This window comes from Triturus cristatus, chromosome 3_2, assembly GCF_964204655.1.
Source record: "Triturus cristatus chromosome 3_2, aTriCri1.1, whole genome shotgun sequence".
Taxonomy (NCBI): domain Eukaryota; kingdom Metazoa; phylum Chordata; class Amphibia; order Caudata; family Salamandridae; genus Triturus; species Triturus cristatus.
In genome coordinates, this window is record NC_140584.1 from 1,230,870,049 (window position 1) to 1,230,895,643 (window position 25,595).

The following is a 25,595-nucleotide window of genomic DNA, read 5'->3' on the forward strand; positions in this document are numbered from 1 at the left end:
GGGGCTGAATTCTTATCAAATCCTCGAGATAGGGAATTCCAAGCTCCAAGTGGAGAGCGTATACTGAGGTGCTCATTGGTACGGCTAAAAGAAATCTCAAAAAATTATTTTTGGCAACCTGCAGGGCGCTGACCTCTACTGATCCCCATACTCCAGCTCCATAGAGGGCATCGCCTGACATTTGGCCGAATAGATTTTTAGAAGCTCCACTGGGGGCCTTTTCCCTAGTCTCTGGGAGAAACTTATCAGAGACATAATAGCTCATTTAAAGAGGTGACATCTAGCCTCGACTGCTGATCTCCAATTGAGCCCGTCATCAATCATTATCCCCAGGTAGCAATACTTAGTAGTCACCTCCAATTTTTGGTCTTTAAGATAGATGTTCTTTACTCGCTTTTTTGCTCGCCCGGCAACCATGACAAAGGTTTTTTTAACATTGACTTGTAAGTCCAAGCCACCCATAAACTCGACATATCTATTTAGGGATTTCTGCAGTTCGCATGGGGTGCGGGCCAAAATGACCGCGTCATCCGCGTAGAGCAAGGCAGGTATCAACCGCCGTTTTACCCGAGGTAGGTCCAAAGCCCCCCTCAACATCTCCACCTCCAAACCATTTGTGTACAGGGAGAAGAGGAAGGGGGCAAGGACGCACCCCTGCCTGACTCCTCGCTCCACTCCGAAAGGCGCGTTCAATTCGCCCCTCGTACCAAATCGCACCCTTGCAGAAGCCCCTGAATATAACTCTCTCATAAAATCTACGAGAGGGGGGTCCACTCCCATATGTGTCAAGATGTTCCAAAGTTTTATGTGTGAGACGCAGTCAAATGCAGCAGATAAATCTACATAGCCCATATAAACCATTTCTTTTTTTACTTGGCAATATTTTCCCAAGATCAGACTAAGATTAAGGGCCTGCTCCACCGTTCCAAACCCCTCCCGAAATCCAAATTGTAAATCTGATATAATATTTCCCTCCTCAGCCCACTGCCGGAGTCGTTCAAGCACGACTCTACCAACCACTGTACCTAGCGAGTCCAAAAGGGAAATAGGACGATAACAGTAAACGTCTTGGCGGTCTCCTTTTTTAAAAATTGGGACCATAATTGACTTTGTCCAAGAATCAATCAGGCCAACTTTTGCCGCTGCGGTGGATACTCTTGTAAGGATGGGGGACCAGATATCCGAATTGAATTTGAACAGATCTACTGGAACCCCATCCGGGCCTGGGGCTTTCCCGCTCTTACTTGCTTTTAAGGCCGCTAAAACTTCGGTGATATCAAAAAATAAGGAAATGGGATAGTCAACATTTGGGAGAGAGTGTTGTGAACCCTTGCTAACAGTTACTGTGTCTTTAAAAATCTTGGAGAAGTGTGCCACCCACGTCTCTTCATCAATGGCCACTTCTATCTTGGGACTGTCTGGATCCAAAAAATATGGTGTTTTGACAGTACGCCAAAAAGCCAAGCTGTTCTTTGACACAGCGCTGGAATGTAAATCATCCCATAACTCCTTTTTTAATTCAATGATTCTTTGCTTTCGTGCATAAACATATTGGCGCCTCAAAGATCGGATTATTTCTGGAACTCTATCTGTTTTTTTTAATTCCTTTTTTAAATTAGCTAGGGCTATGGTGCAGGAGTGATTAAACCAGCCTTTATTTGTTGGGAGTGACCTCCTTGATGCTATCGTGAGAAGTCCCTTAATCTTCTCTAGTATTTGTATGAAATTAGTTAAAACTTCTTCATCAGATAACGATAGATCGAGGCAATTGATTATATTTATATATGCCGCTTTTACCAGTTTCCCAGTAATTACCTCCGGATTGATCGTCTCCCACTTCAGTGCATACCCGTTTGTCGTGACTAGCTCTAATTTATTTTTTGCGAGAGTTGTCGCTATTAGGTCCATTTCAGGTTGGCCCTTAGTTCGTTGTATTTCTAATCTGAGAGCGGAATGGTCACTAAAGGTGTTTATCAGCACCTCACAGGACCTCACTCGGGGAGACAAAGCTGAGGAGAGAAAGATATAGTCAACTGTCGTACTATAGCCCCTACCGACGTACGTTGGTTGTAAGAGATTTGACCCTGGAGTTAATTTGTTTACTATTTCAAGTTCTAAATCCAATAACATATTATTCATAGCAGTCCCCGCTTTACTATGAGTAAAGTGCATAATAGGAGCGTTGTCTTCATCCACGATTCCACATCTGTTTTTCCCAACATGTGGGCATGGATGTATATTTAAGTCTCCACCGCATATGAAATGAACTGGCCCTTTACCAACTATGGAGTAATTTCTCAATTTCTCCTTGATGTTGGAAATAAGAGACAGAAATTGATCATCCTCGAGGTTGTTATATAAATTAAGCAAGAGGATGGGCGTGGTTTTATTGGGAAGAAGCTTTAATAGTTGGTAGTTTGGGTCCGACGCAATCAACGATGTTTTAAAATAATTTACTGTGTTGGCAATATATGTGGTCAGCCCCCCCTTAGGTCTACCAATACCTCCTCCCAAAGCTGGCGTAAAATATGTTTGAAACCCTGGGAGATGAAGCTCCATTAGGGACCAGGTCTCCTGTAAACAAATGATTTTCCCCTGTTCAAGGAAATATGTTGCCCAGCCATCTTCAATTTTGGAGCGAAGCCCCACTATGTTCCAAAAAAGAATAGATAGCGGGTGCAATTCTACGTTGGTCTCTACTTCTTGAATTGGACAATTCATTGTGGGATTGAGTATAGAATGTGATGTACTATGGTTGGAGTCTTTGGATGGAGTTAATGGTCAATCAACCATTTCAAGGACACTAAATCTATTGTCCGTTGGGATCCCAAACCAGGGTTCTCTTTGAATTGGCTCTCTATTTGACATTCGCTGTTAGTGGACGCCCCATTCATCTCTTCCTCCACCCCAAGATCGTGGTCCTGGTAAGTGCTGGTAACCACCATGCTCGCGAAAACGGGAACCCACTGTTTGCCATTGGTTAGAATAGTTACCGTGAGCTGAAGCTGTTATTTCCCAAGGGTGAGCATTATTAGTAGGAAACTCCCTAAGAGGCCTGGAGGGATAGAAAAAGGAGAGTCGCCTAGTTCCTATTTCACCATAAGTGTTTGGAAACTCCCCAGAGCATATGTAATCCACCACCCAGGGATGTTCAAATGAAATCAAAATGCAGTCTCCCGGTATCGTTTTTCTACTTTTCCCCACCCAAGGGGTTCTACGGACCATCAGAATCCTCGATGACCCTTGTTCTGTAATGGGACGATTATTGTTTAACCAATACTGAACCTTATTTTTCAACGACCATGTAGATTCCACAACATGATCTTCAAGCTCGGGTACTCCTATCATAACTACCACGTATGGACTTGCTTCCGGAGGCAAGTCTACCGCCAATCTACTTTTAGAAAAACCCCTCGTATCAGCTGTGCTGGTATCAGTTGTTGCTATTTTGGGAGCCTGCTTGTTTAAAGTCAGAGTATTTGTTTCATGCAACAATTTTTTTTCCCTAGGGACAGGGATTTTGGGACCTGCGGTTACTACTCTTGGGGCATTAACCTGCGGAGAGTTTATGTTAGTATTAACAATAGGTTCTTCTGCTCTCTCTATAATAAGTACATCAGGGGGTTGTAGTTTGGAAGAAGGCTCTGATAAAGCAGTTTCGTGTTTTTTATTATGCATGTGTGGCAAATTTTGAGGAGGTGGTTTAGTTCCCCTCTTTCTTTTTTCCCCTGGTGCTTGTTTAGGTTTCATAATGTTAACGAGAAGCTGTAATTGTTGCTCCATCTGGGACAATCTTAAATCAAGTGGTGCAATAGCGATTTTTAAGAGCTCTGCTATGTTGTTTATTAGATGTGGGTTTACATTGTCCCTTTGCGTATTACTAGATGGAAGATGGATGGAGTTTGCTACGCTTGGAAAATCTAGATTGTCATGTAGGGACTGATTAATAGCTGAGTTATCAGAAAAATAGTCGTCTTGTGGAGGTGTTATAAGTTTTACTTCGTGTTGGGTGCTAGAATCATGATGAACCTTATTTCATCTGGAGTTATTTCGGGAATTAATTCTGGGGTTCTTTCTAGGTCCAAACTTAGTTGAAAGTCAGAAAGTTGTGAGGCCGACAAATCTACTTTATTTGGGAGACTTCTCCTACCCTTGGAGATCGTCCCGTGCCCCCTATTGGGCTGAACCTCGGGGGTTTTTGCGTTCTTTAAATTTCCCATGGACGACCTCTTTGCCAATGTGAGATCTAAGGACACCCTACCTTCAATTAGACTAATGCTTTGATCAATAAAAGTATTTGCCTTGATAATAAAGTCGTCCATAGGACCTAGGGGTTTTCCTCCGCCCCCCTTTACTTTAGTTTTGCTTCCTCTCGTGAGAACCATATCCACAATAACTCAATAAAAATATTCACCAACTGACGTTATTAAGAAGATTGGATCAGTCAATATCATACACTAAAAAGAGAGACCTGTTCGGTGATGTTCAAGAAGAAATGGCGGTCCACTGGGTCAAACAAACTCGTTTTTAAGAGACTGGGCCCGGTCCGATCTCTTCCGTTTCCTGACGGCCTCAGACGGCCCGCCTTTTGCCCGGGCTGAGCCCCGGGCGCTCCCGCGCGCTCCCGCGTCGCTTGATTAGAATTCCTTAAATAGGTGGGGCGTGTGGGGACGGGGGCGTGTCGTCCAGGGAGAGCAGCCCAGGTGGAAGCTATTGGGCACGCAGGGACTCCTGGACAATGGAGTCCCCTGCAGCTCGCAGCCCTGTCCGCGACCGCTCACCCCGCTTGATCCAACCCTGATTCCACACCACCCTTGCACTGTTGGGAGGGCGCTGTGGGACCCGCGCAGCGGGTCCGACGAGTAGTTGGCGCTGACAGGGGCACAAAAGAGTCACGCTGTGATTCCCACGTCGAACTGGCAACAAAGGTAAATCCCAAGAATAAAGAGTTTTGGCTCAGTTTTAAGCAAGCAGCTATGCAGGGGGGCGTGTCGTCCAGGGAGAGCAGCCCAGGTGGAAGCTATTGGGCACGCAGGGACTCCTGGACAATGGAGTCCCCTGCAGCTCGCAGCCCTGTCCGCGACCGCTCACCCCGCTTGATCCAGCCCTGATTCCACACCACCCTTGCGCTGTTGGGAGGGCGCTGCAGGACCCGCGCAGCGGGTCCGGCGATTAGTTGGCGCTGACAGAGGCACAAAAGAGTCACGCTGTGATTCCCACGTCGAACTGGCAACAGAGGTAAATCCCAAGAATAAAGAGTTTTGGCTCAGTTTTAAGCAAGCGGCTATGCAGGGGGGCATGTCGTCCGGGGAGAGCAGCCCAGGTGGAAGCTATTGGGCACGCAGGGACTCCTGGACAATGGAGTCCCCTGCAGCTCGCAGCCCTGTCCGCGACCGCTCACCCCGCTTGATCCAGCCCTGATTCCACACCACCCTTGCGCTGTTGGGAGGGTGCTGCGGGACCTACGCAGCGGGTCCGGCGAGTAGTTGGCGCTGACAGGGGCACAAAAGAGTCACGCTGTGATTCCCACGTCGAACTGGCAACAAAGGTATAACCCAAGAATAAAGAGTTTTGGCTCAGTTTTAAGCAAGCGGCTATGCAGGGGGGCGTGTCGTCCAGAGAGAGCAGCCCAGGTGGAAGCTATTGGGCACGCAGGGACTCCTGGACAATGGAGTCCCCTGCAGCTCGCAGCCCTGTCCGCGACCGCTCACCCCGCTTGATCCAGCCCTGATTCCACACCACCCTTGCGCTGTTGGGAGGGCGCTGCGGGACCCGCGCAGTGGGTCCGGCGAGTAGTTGGCGCTGACAGGGGCACAAAAGAGTCACGCTGTGATTCCCACGTCGAACTGGCAACAAAGGTAAATCCCAAGAATAAAGAGTTTTGGCTCAGTTTTAAGCAAGCGGCTATGCAGGGGGGCGTGTCGTCCAGGGAGAGCAGCCCAGGTGGAAGCTATTGGGCACGCATGGACTCCTGGACAATGGAGTCCCCTGCAGCTCGCAGCCCTGTCCACGACCGCTCACCCCGCTTGATCCAGCCCTGATTCCACACCACCCTTGCGCTGTTGGGAGGGCGCTGCGGGACCCGCGCAGTGGGTCCGGCGAGTAGTTGGCGATGACAGGGGCACAAAAGAGTCACGCTGTGATTCCCACGTCGAACTGGCAACAAAGGTAAATCCCAAGAATAAAGAGTTTTGGCTCAGTTTTAAGCAAGTGGCTATGCAGGGGGGCATGTCGTCCAGGGAGAGCAGCCCAGGTGGAAGCTATTGGGCACGCAGGGACTCCTGGACAATGGAGTCCCCTGCAGCTCGCAGCCCTGTCTGCGACCGCTCACCCCGCTTGATCCAGCCCTGATTCCACACCACCCTTGCGCTGTTGGGAGGGCGCTGCGGGACCCGCGCAGCGGGTCCGGCGAGTAGTTGGCGCTGACAGGGGCACAAAAGTGTCACGCTGTGATTCCCACGTCGAACTGGCAACAAAGGTAAATCCCAAGAATAAAGAGTTTTGGCTCAGTTTTAAGCAAGCGGCTATGCAGGGGGGCGTGTCGTCCAGGGAGAGCAGCCCAGGTGGAAGCTATTGGGCACGCAGGGACTCCTGGACAATGGAGTCCCCTGCAGCTCGCAGCCCTGTCCGCGACCGCTCACCCCGTTTGATCCAGCCCTGATTCCACACCACCCTTGCGCTGTTGGGAGGGCGCTGCGGGACCCGCGCAGCGGGTCCGGCGAGTAGTTGGCGCTGACAGGGGCACAAAAGAGTCACGCTGTGATTCCCACGTCGAACTGGCAACAAAGGTTAGAATGTTGGTATGATTTAGTCAGTTGCTGAATGGGCTGAGCAGATACAGACCGCTCCTGGTGGGGCTCATCTATTATACAACTTGATACCTAATAAACCTACATGAAAACTACCAAGACTGGACCACTTCTCGTAACATTACACGCGCTTTCTCTTTTTTTTCTTCAGAACGTTTTACACAAACAACCACAGCGATAGGTCACAAGAAATGTAAAAAATGGTGGGAGGGGTTAACAAATAAGTAAATATAGCTGATACAGTCCCGATGCTACATAACAGCACACATGCCACCTTCCCCTGTATTCTTTTCTGAAATGCTTTCAGTCTTATCTGATATCCAAGCCACAGTAAAACATAGGGCCATATGTACAACAGTAGTTGCGGAGTGAGGCGTTAGCCGTCACGGCTTAACGCCTCTCTCCGCCACTTCAGAAACGCAAGGCTGCACCATATTTACAACAATAAGGTGCAGCCTTGCGTTTCCCCCAGTGCTGGTGCTACACTAAGCTGTGTAGCGCCAATCCAGGACTCCTTGCACCATAGTGCAAGGGTGTCTATGTGCAGGGGAAGGATTTTTTTATGTACAGGAAGGTCCCCCTTTGTCATTTCTATGAGTGCTGCTTAATGCAGCACACTCATGGAAGTCACAAAACGTCCTTTTTTTTTAAAGATAGTTTACGTACAGGAAGGGGGGCCTTCCTGTACATAAACAATAAAAGGCTTTTTGCTTTTTCCATGTGTGCGGCACAAGGCAGCACAAACGGAAATAGAAAAAATTAGGAGAAATATAGTTTTTCTCCTCGTTTCACCACTTAAGAGCAGGTTTTCCCTCGCCTTATTTTTGGTGCTGCCTCCTATTTACACTGCCCTCGTAAATAAGTGGCAGCGTCAAAATCGATGTGTGTTGCGGTGGAACGCCCACCGCAACACCCACTGCCCACCCCTTTCTCGCTAAGCATAGCATGAAAGGGGCCTTATTTAGAAGGCGGCGTTAAGCCACGCTAAGTGGCTTAACGCTGCCTTGTCAATAAGGAGAAGCCCCTGTCACCACTGAAACATCACTAAAAGTGACGTTTCTTTGGCGATAGGGCTTGTGCATATGCCCCATATTGTGCACTTTTCGTAAAGGCGCCTTACTGGTTACAAGGACTGCATATTTAAATGGCGGCAACATCAATTTTTCTCGGTGGTTTTATAGTTCGCGCTAGTTATCCGATCTGATTTGTTTACTTCATGGAATTGGAGGAGGAAAGAAGGAGTGCGCTGGTTCCAACGGGCTTTGAACCTGTTGTCTTTAGACGGCATTACAGATCTGCAGCGCAGTGCTGTGCCTAGCCCACTCAGGGGTCTCTCTAGACAGGGGCAACAAACAACGTCTTGATCTCAAATTATCTCACTGTCCTGGACCCACCATGTCCATATTTATGAAACTTCAGTGTCTGCTAAGTGTGTCTAACTCCCCACCCCTAATGGATTTACCTGCTAGATGTTGGCCAGAATGGGAAGGCAATAGGTTTTCTCCCAAACTTTCCTGGATTAATTGAAAATGTTGTGCCCTACCCTTTCTGGCTACCTGTTACTTGCCCCTCTCATCCTTGTGTCTCGCCATTATTTATCTGCAGAAAGGAGACCAGCAGGTGGGGAGGGCATATCCTTACCAAGTGCATTCATGTTTGGCCATTTACATTGTGTATTATGTCATTTAAAAAATATTATTTACAGGCGTTTGTGTGCCATGGAAGGCAGCCCTCAACAGCACACCACATCATTAAACTCCACTACATACCACTCCACAACACAAAGTACCAATCCACATAATTACATTCCAAACCACAGAATTCCATGCCAAATAATTCCAATACACTCAATACCACTTAATTACTATCCACATAATTCCACAGCACACCATGTCACATAATTCCAATACATAAATCCACTCCACACAATTCCATGCCACACAATTACGCAGCTAACTAGTTCAAGCCACATAAATCCACAACACACCATGGGGCAGATTTATGTTGCACTTGCGCCACTTTTGCGCCGCCGTTGCGTCACTTTTGTGACGCGGCAGCGGTGCAAATCCTGTGCCATGGTGCGGGGTATTTACAACGTGACGCATCTGGAGATGCGTCACGTTGTAAAGCCCTGCGCCACATGTAGGCGTTCCAGGGCAGGTGGGGGCGTTCCGGCGCAGGAACGCCTCCTAAAAGTGGCTGAGTGAAATCTACAAGATTTCACTCAGTCACTTTTAGGCCCATGCTGCGTCAAAACCCTGCGCCTGCTTGAAGCAGGCGTAAGGATTGACGCAGCATTGTACAGATAGGGCCCCCCAGAACATTGCTGGAGCTGCGTCGCGCTTGCGACGCAACTCCAGCAATGCGCCACTTTTACGGCACAGATGCGTCACGCATCTGTGCCGTTTTTGCCCCATGGTGCGCCGCATTATAAATGCGGCGCATCCATGGTGGCGCAGCTGTGGCGCATAATAACTGGCGCATCCCTGCTGATATGCAGGGATGCGCCAGTTATCATAAATCTGCCCCCATATACTTATACTCCATAACACATAAGTTAGAAAAATTGCCATTTACAACGCCAATAGCGCCAAAAAATACAAGACGTATTACATAAGTAAAAAACATTCCCATTTACAGTGCAAATAGCTCCAACTCCAACTAATGCAAGACCTATTGCATTTCCAATGCTTGTTTTTTTTGTTGTTGTTGGAGTTTGATATAGAGCGAACCAGACCCAAAGGTATTGGGGCACTTTACATGGGCACCAGTTATGTCACACTAGGATAGGACACATACAATTTTTGGTAGGCACGGGGAGAGTATGTGATTTCCCCAGAATCACAGGATGTGGAGCCGACACCTAGACTCGAACCTGCCTCCCCAGCGCCTAACTCGGCATCTCTGGCCTGTACGCCACATCTTCTCCCTGGTTTCTGAAAATGTGACCTCAATAAATCTCCACGCATACATACACACAACTGTGTGTCGCAGCAACTATAGTGTTTTCCGCAACAGGTCATGGTTGACATGCTGCTGCTCACATGAAATATTCCCTGAAATGTATGTGTGCTGCGTCTGTCTACTGTAATGTATGTGTGCAGCGCCTGTCTACTGTAATGTATGTGTGCAGCGCCTGTCTACTGTAATGTATGTGTGCTGTGCCTGTCTACTGTAATGTATGTGTGCAGCGCCTGTCTACTGTAATGTATGTGTGCTGTGCCTGTCTACTGTAATGTATGTGTGCTGCGTCTGTCTACTGTAATGTATGTGTGCAGCGCCTGTCTACTGTAATGTATGTGTGCTGTGCCTGTCTACTGTAATGTATGTGTGCAGCGCCTGTCTACTGTAATGTATGTGTGCTGTGCCTGTCTATTGTGATGTATGTGTGCAGCGCCTGTCTACTGTAATGTATGTGTGCTGTGCCTGTCTCATGTAATGTATGTGTGCAGCGCCTGTCTACTGTAATGTATGTGTGCAGCGCCTGTCTACTGTAATGTCTGTGTGCAGCGTCTGTCTACCGCTGCCCTTTGGTTTTCACTGATAGGGGCGGGCGCCGGCCAGCCAATCAGAGGCGCCCCCCAACATCAGCCAGCAGCTGGCCGGAGATCATCATTCACCCAGGGGGATGCTGACACAGGAGCTGAAATCAGAATCTCATGATGGGTGGAGCCGGAAGCAGTGGGCGGGACCTGCCAATCACACAGACCTTGTTGTTCAGTTATTCCACATATTGTTGCGCTGTCTGAACATAACACGCTAAGATGGCTCGATGCACACCATGCACTTGCTCGAGAGATGTGTGTGCAGTCGAACCACAGGTCTGATTAGTCCTAAAGTAGCACAGAGGGTTAATGTGCCTGCTGCAAGGCACGGCGTGTGGCATGCGAGGGACATATGTGTATTTCACGGAGATGGCACACACGGCTCCTGCTTCCGGAGCAAGTATCTGTATGCCACTGAGTCCTATATAAATATCTGGATGCCTCTGAGTCCTATATAAATATCTGTATGCCACTGAGTCCTATATAAATATCTGAATGCCACTGAGTCCTATATAAATATCTGTATGCCTCTAAGGCCTATAAAAATATCTGTATGCCTCTGAGTCCTATATAAATATCTGTATGCCACTGAGTCCTATATAAATATCTGTATGCCACTGAGTCCTATATAAATATCTGTATGCCTCTAAGCCCTATATAAATATCTGTATGCCTCTGAGTCCTATATAAATATCTGTATGCCACTGAGTCCTATATAAATATCTGTATGCCTCTGAGTCTTATATAAATATCTGTATGCCACTGAGTCCTATATAAATATCTGTATGCCTCTGAGTCCTATATAAATATCTGTATGCCACTGAGTCCTATATAAATATCTGTATGCCTCTAAGGCCTATATAAATATCTGTATGCCACTGAGTCCTATATAAATATCTGTATGCCTCTAAGGCCTATATAAATATCTGTATGCCTCTAAGGCCTATATAAATATCTGTATGCCACTGAGTCTTATATAAATATCTGTATGCCTCTGAGTCTTATATAAATATCTGTATGCCTCTGAGTCCTATAAAAATATCTGTATGCCACTGAGTCTTATATAAATATCTGTATGCCTCTGAGTCTTATATAAATATCTGTTTGCCTCTGAGTCCTATATAAATATCTGTATGCCACTGAGTCCTATATAAATATCTGTATGCCACTGAGTCCTATATAAATATCTGAATGCCACTGAGTCCTATATAAATATCTGTATGCCTCCGAGTCCTATAGAAATATCTGAATGCCACTGAGTCCTATATAAATATCTGTATGCCTCCGAGTCCTATATAAATATCTGAATGCCACTGAGTCCTATATAAATGTCTGTATGCCTCTAAGGCCTATATAAATATCTGTATGCCTCTGAGTCCTATAAAAATATCTGTATGCCACTGAGTCTTATATAAATATCTGTATGCCTCTGAGTCTTATATAAATATCTGTTTGCCTCTGAGTCCTATATAAATATCTGTATGCCACTGAGTCCTATATAAATATCTGTATGCCACTGAGTCCTATATAAATATCTGAATGCCACTGAGTCCTATATAAATATCTGTATGCCTCCGAGTCCTATATAAATATCTGAATGCCACTGAGTCCTATATAAATATCTGTATGCCTCCGAGTCCTATATAAATGTCTGAATGCCACTGAGTCCTATATAAATGTCTGTATGCCTCTAAGGCCTATATAAATATCTGTATGCCACTGAGTCCTATATAAATATCTGTATGCCTCTAAGGCCTATATAAATATCTGTATGCCTCTGAGTCTTATATAAATATCTGTATGCCTCTGAGTCCTATATAAATGTCTGTATGCCTCTGAGTCCTATATAAATATCTGTATGCCTCTGAGTCCTATATAAATGTCTGTATGCCTCTGAGTCCTATATAAATGGTCATGAGTGTAATCACTCATTCAGGCAGATATGTCTGGCCTTCTGAAAGTTCATGCATATCTCTTACAGGGCTTGGAAAACTATTCTGCCCCCGAAATCATAGTTTATGTCTTCAGCAGGTATGAAGAGACTGTGTTTCTTCCAGGGCACTGGTGCCGACATGATAAGGTCCAGCTAGCCAAGCAGGGGCGTAACACAAGCCCCCGCATACCCTGCGGTGCGGGGGGCCCCCTCAGGCCAGTAGTAAGGCCTTATAGAGCTCCGGATTATGTCTTTCAGCAGGTATGAAGAGACTGTGTTTCTTCCAGGGCACTGGCGCCGACGTGTTAAGGTCCAGCTAGCCAAGCCGAGGCGTAACACAGGCCCCCACATACCCTGCGGTGCGGGGGGCCCCGAGCTGCAGGGGGCCCCCTCAGGCCAGTAGTAAGGCCTTATAGAGCTCCGGATTATGTCTTTAGCAGGTATGAAGAGACTGTGTTTCTTCCACGGCACTGGCGCCGACGTGTTAAGGTCCAGCTAGCCAAACAGGGGCGTAACACGGGCCCCCGCATACCCTGCGGTGCGGGGGGGGGGCCCTGAGCTGCAGGGGGCCCCCTCAGGCCAGTAGTAAGGCCTTATAGAGCTCCCTGATTATGTCTTTAGCAGGTATGAAGAGACTGTGTTTCTTCCACGGCACTGGCGCCGACGTGTTAAGGTCCAGCTAGCCAAACAGGGGCGTAACACGGGCCCCCGCATACCCTGCGGTGCGGGGGGGGCCCCGAGCTCAGGGGGCCCCCTCAGGCCAGTAGTAAGGCCTTATAGAGCTCCGGATTATGTCTTTAGCAGGTATGAAGAGACTGTGTTTCTTCCACGGCACTGGCGCCGACGCGTTAAGGTCCAGCTAGCCAAGCCGGGGCGTAACACAGGCCCCCGCATACCCTGCGGTGCGGGCGGGGGCCCCTCAAGGCAGTAGTAAGGCCTTATAGAGCTCCGGATTATGTCTTTCAGCAGGTATGAAGAGACTGTGTTTCTTCCATGGCACTGGCGCCGACGTGTTAAGGTCCAGCTAGCCAAGCCGGGGCGTAACACAGGCCCCCACATACCATGCGGTGCGGGGGGGCCCTCAGGCCAGTAGTAAGGCCTTATAGAGCTCAGGATTATGTCTTTAGCAGGTATGAAGAGACTGTGTTTCTTCCATGGCACTGGCGCCGACGTGTTAAGGTCCAGCTAGCCAAGCCAGAGCGAGCGCCCCCAGAAGGACTGCCGAGGCCCCCTTAAGGGAGGGGTTTAAGGTGATGAAAATATCGCCACCTGCAGGCGGCTGCTGAACGTATTCCAGTTTTGGCAAAATGCACAGGGATAAAGTGAGCGAATTCACTGAAGGCAGCCGGGACCCCACTCCATGTTACAGCCGGATCGAGGGTCCAGCGTGGTCTCGCTCTCTTCCAGCACTGGTGCCAACCGGGAGGGGCAAATTTCATAGACCTCGAAAGGTTGAAACGTGGATCCATCCCTCCTTGGATTCGAGCCTGAGACTTGCAAATTGAACACCGCCAATGAACTCGCAAAAGGATCTTGTCTGCTTTGTCACCCCAAAAACCAAAGGAAATGATGGACGGAGTGTTGAACATTGCAAGCACTCACCCCCAGTCAACTGATCTGGGTTTAATCCATCACCGTTCTTTAGCCCACTCTGCCACCCCAGTTCAGACATGGCCATATGCAAATCAGTCTGACCCTGTGCCTGATGGGAACAGTCCAGCCCGAACTGCCAAGCCATGTCTTCCCTGTACCGGAAACAAGCTTCCTAGGACTATCATTGGGGGATGTCGCACTCTTACTATCATTGGGGGATGCCACATTCTTACTATCATTGGGGGATGCCACATTCTTACTATCATTGTGTGATGCCCCACTCTTACTATCATTGTGGGATGCCACACTCTTACTATCACTGTGGGATGCCGCACTCTTACTATCATTGTGGGATGCCTCACTCTTACTATCATTATGGGATGCCACACTCTTACTATCATTGTGGGATGCTGCACTCTTACTATCATTGTGGTATGCCACACTCTTACTATCATTGTGGGATGCCGCACTCTCACTATCATTGTGGGATGCCACACTCTTCCTATCATTGTGGGATGCTGCACTCTTACTATCCTTGTGGGATGCCTCACTCTTACTATCACTGTGGGATGCCGCACTCTTACTATCACTGTAGGATGCTTCACTCTTACTATCATTGTGGGATGCTGCACTCTTACTATCATTGTGGTATGCCACACTCTTACTATCATTGTGGGATTCTCCACTCTTACTATCATTGTGGGATGCTTCACTCTTACTATCCTTGTGGGATGCCTCACTCTTACTATCACTGTGGGATGCCACACTCTTACTATCACTGTAGGATGCTTCACTCTTACTATCATTGTGGGATGCTGCACTCTTACTATCATTGTGGTATGCCACACTCTTACTATCATTGTGGGATTCTCCACTCTTACTATCATTGTGGGATGCTTCACTCTTACTAACATTGTGGGATGCCACACTCTTACTATCATTGGGGGATGCCACATTCTTACTATCATTGTGGGATGCCACACTCTTACTATCATTGTGTGATTCCGCACTCTTACTAACATTGGGGGATGCCACATTCTTACTATCATTGTGGGATGCTACACTCTGACTATAATTGTGGGATGTCGCACTCTTGCTATCATTGTTGGATGCCACACTCTTACTATCATTGGGGGATGCCACATTCTTACTATCATTGTGGGATGCTACACTCTGACTATAATTGTGGGATGTCGCACTCTTACTATCATTGGGGGATGTCGCACTCTTACTATCATTGGGGGATGCCACATTCTTACTATCATTGGGGGATGCCACATTCTTACTATCATTGGGGGATGCCACATTCTTACTATCATTGGGGGATGCCACATTCTTACTATCATTGTGGGATGCTACACTCTGACTATAATTGTGGGATGCCGCACTCTTACTATCATTGGGGGATGCCACATTCTTACTATCATTGTGGGATGCTACACTCTGACTATAATTGTGGGATGTCGCACTCTTACTATCATTGTGGGATGCCACACTCTGACTATAATTGTGGGATGCCGCACTCTTACTATCATTGTGGGATGCTGCACTCTTACTATCATTGTGGGATGCCACACTCTTACTATCATTGTGGGATGCCGCACTCTCACTATCATTGTGGGATGCCACACTCTTTCTATCATTGTGGGATGCTGCACTCTTACTATCCTTGTGGGATGCCTCACTCTTACTATCACTGTGGGATGCCGCACTCTTACTATCACTGTAGGATGCTTCACTCTTACTATCATTGTGGGATGCTGCACTCTTACTATCATTGTGGTATATTATAATAAAGATATCTCTGAAAAAGAGTGGGGGTCCTAGGGATAAAGTTTAAGGACTCAAATAGTTGCAATCCCCAGATCCACAAACTATAACAACATGAGCAACTATGAGTCTCGCCTATATGAAAAACTTGACACAATCGTAAGGGTAAAGCTAATGTTGTGAGAACATGTGTACATGTGTGCGTGTACGCATGCGTGTAAGATTCCCATCATCCACCCGAAGTGGTTTGCTTCATCATCTGGGAATTGAGGACTAATTTAGAGAACCATCTTCTACTGAGCAGGTCGTAGATATTGGTCTCTTATTTGTCCCAAAGTGGTGGAAACTAGTTTTGCTAGATGATGGTTGGGTGTGATGGTCGCAGTGCTGGTGTGTGGTGGTGGTGTATAAGTGCTGGTTAAAAATGTCTAACAAGGTTCTAAAACAACTTTATTAGTAGCTACCTTGTTGACAAACTCTAAAAACAGTGCTCTAACAGTTTCAAATATAATAACTGTGTTGAAAAACGGTCAACATGTTTCTGCTAACGGATTTAAATCATCCTAGCTTTCGTCAGGACCTGGAAGCTACTGCGAAAAAACTGTGTAAAATGATAAAGTGATTGATACAACCTGGACCCTGATAGGTGTCCAAGAAACTCCGTGGGCGGTAGTTTATATTCACTGACCTGCATGAATGGAGAGAAAGATAAAAAAACACAACATAGCAAAATACCCTTCACATAGTGTAATTATCAAGATTTTACAAATAGCATCCAGCACAATGTCCGATAAACCAAATACTCTTGGATGTATTAAGACTGTGCTAAGTCTAAGAACTCAAATCGAAATTGGACGATTTAAAGGCACTTACCCTATCTGTAATGGGTGTGCGCCTCACCTCACCTGGCTACTGCTCAGGTATAAGGAGGCCCCGCTCTGTAGAGAAAATCAGAGGGTTCAACAATGTTAAAACCTAGTGATTGGTTAAAATTTTTAAACGCTTAAGCCCAGCCGCGTAATGTCAAGAGACGCCTAATTTCACCGGGAATCATCCGACCGCTACAACAATGGTCTTTAGAAAGCGCTCGATCTCGGTGACATTTTTAAAGATAATGGTTACGGCCTCAGCAGAAGGCCGACTTGTGCCAATAATATAGTGCGTGTCCCGTAGCATCAACTTATAGTAGAATGACAGCTCACCTGTCCGTCGGTACCTCTTGACAGTACTGAGCTCGTAGGGGAGGCAACCTACGAGATGTCCAAACACGGCAGAAATAGAGAATGCCGATCTAAGTTGTCATGGCAACTAGGGGAAACCGAGGCTGACGTGCGTGCGCAGAGATTGCGTCATCGCGTTCCGTGTTAGAGCCTGGGAAATGTAGTATTTGATCAGATGATTGTCAGGGGCTGCCGTAGTTAGAATGCAGGCTCCAAAACATCGCTCGTATAGGATAAAGATAATGGATGTTTGAGGGTAATGTACCAGGGAGATGTTGCGCCCGTATATCCTAACAAACAGATTAATTGATAAGAAAAGCGAAACACCTGGTGTCATGGTATTAAAAGCATATGGTAGACAAGAAGGCCATTCCTTTGAGGAGCAGAAATTTCCTAAATAATTCAGCACCTCCTAATACATCATTGCCATACATTTGAAGGGTACTAATAGATGTCTGCTCTTAGAGTGAGGCCCAAGGAATATCATCATTCAGCCCATTGCGATCACTCTGGAGTTTGAAGACCCATTTCTGTTCCTTGTGGAACAGAAAGTTAGTGATGTCTGTTATGTGTGATGGAATGAATGGTTGTTCGAGGACTAACCACCTGATGTCTTCTGGTTTATGATTAAGTGAGAGAAAGTGGTTAGACATTTTTGTCGCTTGTTTCTTGCGTCTAATAGTACTCTTGTGCTCACTTATTCTCACTTTGATTTTTCGGGTGGTCATCCCTACATATTTCAATGAGCAGGGACATGTAATCAGATAGATGACTTTCTCTGAATTACAGTTAGTGTGTTTGTTGAGAATCCAAGGTTTTGAGGTGCCAATGTCAACCGATTTAGTGGGTTCTGTTTGAGGACAAACCGAGCAAGAACCACAAGGGTAGTGGCCTTGAACCGGTGGAAGGTGCCAGAGTGTAGATATGGCAGGATCCTTCTTTGTTTTGGGTCGTGTGTGTACCAAATTGTCTTTGAGGTTAGTACCTCTCTTGAACGAAAAAAGTGGAGGAGGGATTTCTTCATTGTTCAAATTGAGAATCCGCCAATGTTTGCGTACCACTTTTTGCACGTCATTTGACAGTGTGCTGAAGGTGTTTACAAATGTAAGTCTCTTAAGTGGTGGTTTGGGTGTAGCTGGTGCAATGAGAGCGTCCCTATTATTGTTAGCTGCTCTTTTTTTGGCTTGTCTGACCAAGTGTCTGGGGTATTGCCTGACCTGTAATTGCTGTGACAGATCGGCTGCATGCCTGTCAAAAGTCTCCCTCGTGGAACAGTTTCTGCGTATACGCAGGAACTGTCCGACAGGCAAGTTGTTCCTAAGGGACTTAGGATGGTGGCTCTGGAAATTCAACAGAGAATTCTTCGCTTGTGGTTTCTTGTATAGTTCACTCCCCAAAGTCCCTTGTGAGGGATAAATGACGATGTCTAAGAAGGGCAATCTGCATTTGTCGTGTGTTACAGTAAATCTCAAGAAATTGTTTTGTGTGTTTAACCAAGCATGGAAGTCAAGTAAGGTGAGTGAGCACAAGAGTACTATTAGACGCAAGAAACAAGCGACAAAAATGTCTAACCACTTTCTCTCACTTAATCATAAACCAGAAGACATCAGGTGGTTAGTCCTCGAACAACCATTCATTCCATCACACATAACAGACATCACTAACTTTCTGTTCCACAAGGAACAGAAATGGGTCTTCAAACTCCAGAGTGATCGCAATGGGCTGAATGATGATATTCCTTGGGCCTCACTCTAAGAGCAGACATCTATTAGTACCCTTCAAATGTATGGCAATGATGTATTAGGAGGTGCTGAATTATTTAGGAAATTTCTGCTCCTCAAAGGAATGGCCTTCTTGTCTACCATATGCTTTTAATACCATGACACCAGGTGTTTCGCTTTTCTTATCAATTAATCTGTTTGTTAGGATATACGGGCGCAACATCTCCCTGGTACATTACCCTCAAACATCCATTATCTTTATCCTATACGAGCGATGTTTTGGAGCCTGCATTCTAACTACGGCAGCCCCTGACAATCATCTGATCAAATACTACATTTCCCAGGCTCTAACACGGAACGCGATGACGCAATCTCTGCGCACGCACGTCAGCCTCGGTTTCCCCTAGTTGCCATGACAACTTAGATCGGCATTCTCTATTTCTGCCGTGTTTGGACATCTCGTAGGTTGCCTCCCCTACGAGCTCAGTACTGTCAAGAGGTACCGACGGACAGGTGAGCTGTCATTCTACTATAAGTTGATGCTACGGGACACGCACTATATTATTGGCACAAGTCGGCCTTCTGCTGAGGCCGTAACCATTATCTTTAAAAATGTCACCGAGATCGAGCGCTTTCTAAAGACCATTGTTGTAGCGGTCGGATGATTCCCGGTGAAATTAGGCGTCTCTTGACATTACGCGGCTGGGCTTAAGCGTTTAAAAATTTTAACCAATCACTAGGTTTTAACATTGTTGAACCCTCTGATTTTCTCTACAGAGCGGGGCCTCCTTATACCTGAGCAGTAGCCAGGTGAGGTGAGGCGCACACCCATTACAGATAGGGTAAGTGCCTTTAAATCGTCCAATTTCGATTTGAGTTCTTAGACTTAGCACAGTCTTAATACATCCAAGAGTATTTGGTTTATCGGACATTGTGCTGGATGCTATTTGTAAAATCTTGATAATTACACTATGTGAAGGGTATTTTGCTATGTTGTGTTTTTTTATCTTTCTCTCCATTCATGCAGGTCAGTGAATATAAACTACCGCCCACGGAGTTTCTTGGACACCTATCAGGGTCCAGGTTGTATCAATCACTTTATCATTTTACACAGTTTTTTCGCAGTAGCTTCCAGGTCCTGACGAAAGCTAGGATGATTTAAATCCGTTAGCAGAAACATGTTGACCGTTTTTCAACACAGTTATTATATTTGAAACTGTTAGAGCACTGTTTTTAGAGTTTGTCAACAAGGTAGCTACTAATAAAGTTGTTTTAGAACCTTGTTAGACATTTTTAACCAGCACTTATACACCACCACCACACACCAGCACTGCGACCATCACACCCAACCATCATCTAGCAAAACTAGTTTCCACCACTTTGGGACAAATAAGAGACCAATATCTACGACCTGCTCAGTAGAAGATGGTTCTCTAAATTAGTCCTCAATTCCCAGATGATGAAGCAAACCACTTCGGGTGGATGATGGGAATCTTACACGCATGCGTACACGCACACATGTACACATGTTCTCACAACATTAGCTTTACCCTTACGATTGTGTCAAGTTTTTCATATAGGCGAGACTCATAGTTGCTCATATATCATTGTGGTATGCCACACTCTTACTATCATTGTGGGATTCTCCACTCTTACTATCATTGTGGGATGCTTCACTCTTACTATCCTTGTGGGATGCCTCACTCTTACTATCACTGTGGGATGCCACACTCTTACTATCACTGTAGGATGCTTCACTCTTACTATCATTGTGGGATGCTGCACTCTTACTATCATTGTGGTATGCCACACTCTTACTATCATTGTGGGATTCTCCACTCTTACTATCATTGTGGGATGCTTCACTCTTACTAACATTGTGGGATGCCACACTCTTACTATCATTGGGGGATGCCACATTCTTACTATCATTGTGGGATGCCACACTCTTACTATCATTGTGTGATTCCGCACTCTTACTAACATTGGGGGATGCCACATTCTTACTATCATTGTGGGATGCTACACTCTGACTATAATTGTGGGATGTCGCACTCTTACTATCTTTGTTGGATGCCACACTCTTACTATCATTGGGGGATGCCACATTCTTACTATCATTGTGGGATGCTACACTCTGACTATAATTGTGGGATGTCGCACTCTTACTATCATTGGGGGATGTCGCACTCTTACTATCATTGGGGGATGCCACATTCTTACTATCATTGGGGGATGCTGCATTCTTACTATCATTGGGGGATGCCACATTCTTACTATCATTGTGGGATGCTACACTCTTACTATAATTGGGGGATGCCACACTCTTACTATCATTGTGGGATGCTACACTCTGACTATAATTGTGGGATGTCGCACTCTTACTATCATTGTGGGATGCCACACTCTGACTATAATTGTGGGATGCCGCACTCTTACTATCATTGTGGGATGCTACACTCTTACTATCATTGTGGGATGCCACACTCTTACTATCATTATGGGATGCCGCACTCTTACTATCATTGTGGGATGCTGCACTCTTACTATCATTGTGGCATGCCGCACTCTTACTATCCTTGTTCGATGCCGCACTCTTACTGTCATTTTGGGATGTCGCACTCTTACTATCCTTGTGTGATGCTACACTCTTACTATCATTGTGGGATGCCACACTCTTACTATCATTATGGGATGCCGCACTCTTACTATCACTGTGGGATGCTGCACTCTTACTATCACTGTGGGATGCCGCACTCTTACTATCCTTGTTCGATGCCGCACTCTTACTGTCATTTTGGGATGTCGCACTCTTACTATCCTTGTGGGATGCTTCACTCTTACTATCATTATGGGATGCTGCACTCTTACTATCATTATGGGATGCCTCACTCTTACTATTTAGCTATCATTCAACTGAGCTTGAATAGACTGTGAATTTTATTACATTTTGCAGCTGTTTTCTCTCTATTTATTCATCTGTTCACAATGAACCACAAGAGACTGGGCCTATGTTACTTTTGTTTGACATTTGTATTGATATTTTCCCGTTGTACATGTAGTGTTTTATCTCATGATTTGCAATGATTTTGATTAATCGTGCAAAAATAAAGAACCATGATCCTTTCAAACATATGTATAATGTTGACACATTACCTGATTTTGCAACTCTTGCTTGATATCTGTCCACTTATGCTGTTTCCAGGTCCTGATGAGGTCCGGTTGGTGAACGGCGCCTCTCTCTGCGCTGGAAGAGTGGAGGTCAGGCACAATGGTGTGTGGGGGACGGTGTGTGATGATTCCTGGGATCTGAATGATGCTTCAGTTGTCTGCAGACAGCTTGGATGTATTTCAGCGGAAGAACATGAGTACAATCCAACATTCGGAAAGAGTTCTCTGCCTGTTGTAATGAGTAATGTCCAATGCAGAGGAGATGAGGCTGCTCTATGGAAGTGCCCACAACAAGGCTGGGAACACAATACCTGTCCTACAGGAAGGGACGCTGGGGTGACCTGCACAGGTAAGGAATGGAAACCAAGTGAAATAAAGTTATCTTTTCTCTAGAAATGTAATGAACGTACACTGTAAACACATATTTGAGGCTAGATGCAAAGTGAAAGATTGCAACAAGCAATATACTCTGACTGCAATAACTACAGATGTAAGTTCTAGACTGGCTAACCCTCTGAAAACTCACAGATTCTCATCGAACTTAGAGGCAGCAGACACCCTGACACCGGCACTGTGGCACCGACTCTCATTTCTGCACAGAATAAACAGAGCGCTCGCTTGCCAGCATCAACACACAGATTTGGCACTACTGAACAGCATTCTGCACATAGCTGCTAGATTTGTCTGGAAGTAGGGTTTTGGATATGCCAGGAAGAGTGGCAATTTGCTGTGTGTGCGTATGGTGGTTGTAGTGTGTGTATTGCACGGTGCTACCAGGTTCGGAGGAAATACCCTATAACCCCCGTATAAGTATGTGGATGTAAACCCACACAAGTTACTGAAAAGCCGAGTCCTGGGCACACGTTTAAATGATAAAGACAATGTTTGTTGAGGTTCTGAGCATTTGTAGAGGTTTCCATGGTCAGCCAAAGATGTAAAGGTCAGCCAAAGTTATACAGAAAGGGCTCAGGACGTTTCCATGGTCAGCCAAAGGTGTAAAGAAAGAGCTCAGGACGTTTCCATGGTCAGCCAAAGGTGTAAAGAAAGGGCTCAGGACGTTTCCATGGTCAGCCAAAGATGTACAGAAAGGGCTCAGGACGTTTCCATGGTCAGCCAAAGGTGTAAAGAAAGGGCTCAGGACGTTTCCATGGTCAGCCAAAGGTGCAAAGAAAGGGCTCAGGACGTTTCCATGGTCAGCCAAAGCTGTAAAGAAAGGTCTCAGGACGTTTCCATGGTCAGCCAGAGGTGTAAAGAAAGGGCTCAGGACGTTTCCATGGTCAGCCAAAGGTGTAAAGAAAGGGCCCAGGACGTTTCCATGGTCAGCCAAAGATGTAAAGAAAGGGCTCAGGACGTTTCCATGGTCAGCCAAAGGTTTAAAGAAAAGGCTCAGGACGTTTCCATGGTCAGCCAAAGGTGTAAAGAAAGGGCTCAGGACGTTTCCATGGTCAGCCAAAGATGTGCAGATTCACATGTCTGCATAACAAAGGCCAAGTAATCAACTTGGCTGATACCTGCTGGCCGTGACTGTCGGAGATGGGGGGATGGGCCCTCCTGCAGCCAATACACACACCTTGGCTACGTGAGCAGACAGAGCAGGAGGCCAGGAGCAGTGGGTGCGACTCGCTGAAAGGCTGAAGATCTGGTCAAAGCGTTTTTTTGTCTCTGCTCACAGAATAGATGTGTGACAGTGATTATAGCAAACACGTTTGTCCAAGCTCACGATAAACGCGTAAAAAGTATTGTTTTCAAGTGCAGTAAATGGTGAGCAGTAGCATTCCTATAAAGGCTACAGCAGCCGACTTTGGACATTGGAATCCTGGTTTGAGTCCCAGGGTTTGCTAAACCTCCCGTGATTATGGAAAATGTATTAATTCACTTAGCGCTAGGATAATTATCGCCGGCTAGCGTGGATATTTATCGCTGAGATAGCGTGCTATTAGCAACGCTTATCTCAAAAGCGATAAAAATCCTCACGCTAACTGTCTAATGTGAGATTATCGCTGGAAACCCAGCGATAATCTCATGTTAGCTTGTTGATAGGGACTGACAAACTTAGCCGTGTTATCGCTACTTTTCTTGACGCAATGCCTCATAACGTGGGACTTGATCATAGGAGAAATGTCGCTTAGAGACATTTCTCCTATCATGTCAGGTCTGTGAGGGTTCCAAGTGTTAGATCCAGTCTGCTTGGGATTTCAGTTGAAGAGCGAGGTCTGGAATCCTCTTCTGAATTCCTGGAGGGAGGGAGTGATATGTCCTCAGGTAAATGGGGAGTCTGTTTCAGGATTTTGTTGTGAGGTAGGAGAAGGAACGAATTCCACTGTTGCTGCAGCTGATGCAGGGGTGTGGTGGCGGAGAGAGAGGCAGAGTACAATAGTCTTGAGGGACGTTGAAGCTCAGGTGGTGGTTGATGTATGCTGGTCCTTGGTTGTAAAGGGCTTTGTAGGCATGCATCAAGATCTTGAATTGGCATCTCGTGTGTACAGGAAGCAGTAGAGTTTCTTCAGGTGGGGGTGATGTGAGTCTGTCTGGAGAGGTTGAGGATGAGTCTGGCTGCTGAGTTCTGGATGGTCTAAAGTCTATTAAGGAGGTTTGCTGTGATTCCGGCATAAAGAGTGTTGCCATAGTCCAGGCGGCTGGTGATGAGGACTTGTGTGATGGAACATCTGGTGGGTACAGGGAGCCATTCGAAGATCTTACAAAGCAGGTGGAGGTGAGGAAGTAGGTGGAGGAGACTTTGTTTATCTGGCTCTGCTTAGTACCGATGGAATGGTAATGATAAATCCTCTTTAAAGTTGGATTTATTGTTAGTATTTTGAAAATGGTACTTTTAGAGAGGCATTTTTTTGCTCTTAGCCATTTGGTTTCTGCTGCCTGTCTCTTATCAGTGAATGGGTTGCATGACTGCTGGGCTTTGTGTACTCCATCTAGATACCCACACACAAAGGGAGCTTAGGTATGACTGAATAGGTCTTCCTGGGTGGATGGAAGGAAGGTGCTGGGCACAGTTTCATACTTACACCTGAATAGGCTGTGTCCTGTCCACACACAAAGGGCTGCATATCCCCCATACTGAGTCTGGAGACAGGGCAGGAAGGGAAGAACTCTGTGCACTTCAAAGACCCTTCTTTGAAGTCTGCCCCACTTTAAAGACACAACTGGGTATACGTATTGGACCTCCAACACCACCCACTCATTTGTGGTAAATATTTCATTACCGGTACTATTTTTTATGCGGTAAAGTCTAGGAAGAATAACTCAGTAAATATAAGAGGCAGAATCCGTGGTATTAGAGGTTTAAAAAGGCTTTATTCCTATACAAAGGAATGTAATTCGAATTACAGGCTTCTATTCCATCACCACGAAAGTTCAGGAAGGAAGGGCATACATTATTGACAGATAAAAGGCTTTATAGGAAAATGCATTTACAGTGAAACAGATGCAAGAGGCGTAACAGCTGATAAGAGAGATAAAATATGCATACGTAACCAAAAAGGCGTAAACATGGGTGTAACTAATATACGTCATTAAACATGATGTCACAAATGGGTGGATCCATAAGAGAATCCTGCAATGTCAGCAGAAATATTTGGCAGAGATGCGTGCGCAGCCGCATGACGTGTGATTGACGTGCAACTAGAGGGTGAAGGGGACTTGACATTTAGCTCTACATGTGGAGACAGAAGTCTGAGGGTCATGTCAACCTAATCCCAAATCATATCTAGTATCCTATGTTTAAAGAACTGTATTATCCAAAAGAAAAGGTCTCTCGGACGGAATCTATTCTATACTGACTGTTAGTGCGTGTACGGGCGTCTAAGTGTCTACGTGAG

General features: G+C 46.0%; 1 protein-coding gene across 1 annotated transcript in view; it reads left to right on the plus strand.

Annotated features, from left to right (window-relative positions):
- LOC146859535 (CD5 antigen-like) overlaps positions 1 to 25,595 on the plus strand; it is a 608,239-nt gene that overhangs the window by 284,629 nt on the left and 298,015 nt on the right. Inside the window, exon 3 of the mRNA XM_085650239.1 lies at positions 21,797 to 22,111. Within this exon, the coding sequence (XP_085506365.1) occupies positions 21,797 to 22,111 (315 nt within the window). The remainder of the gene's footprint in view (positions 1 to 21,796; positions 22,112 to 25,595) is intronic.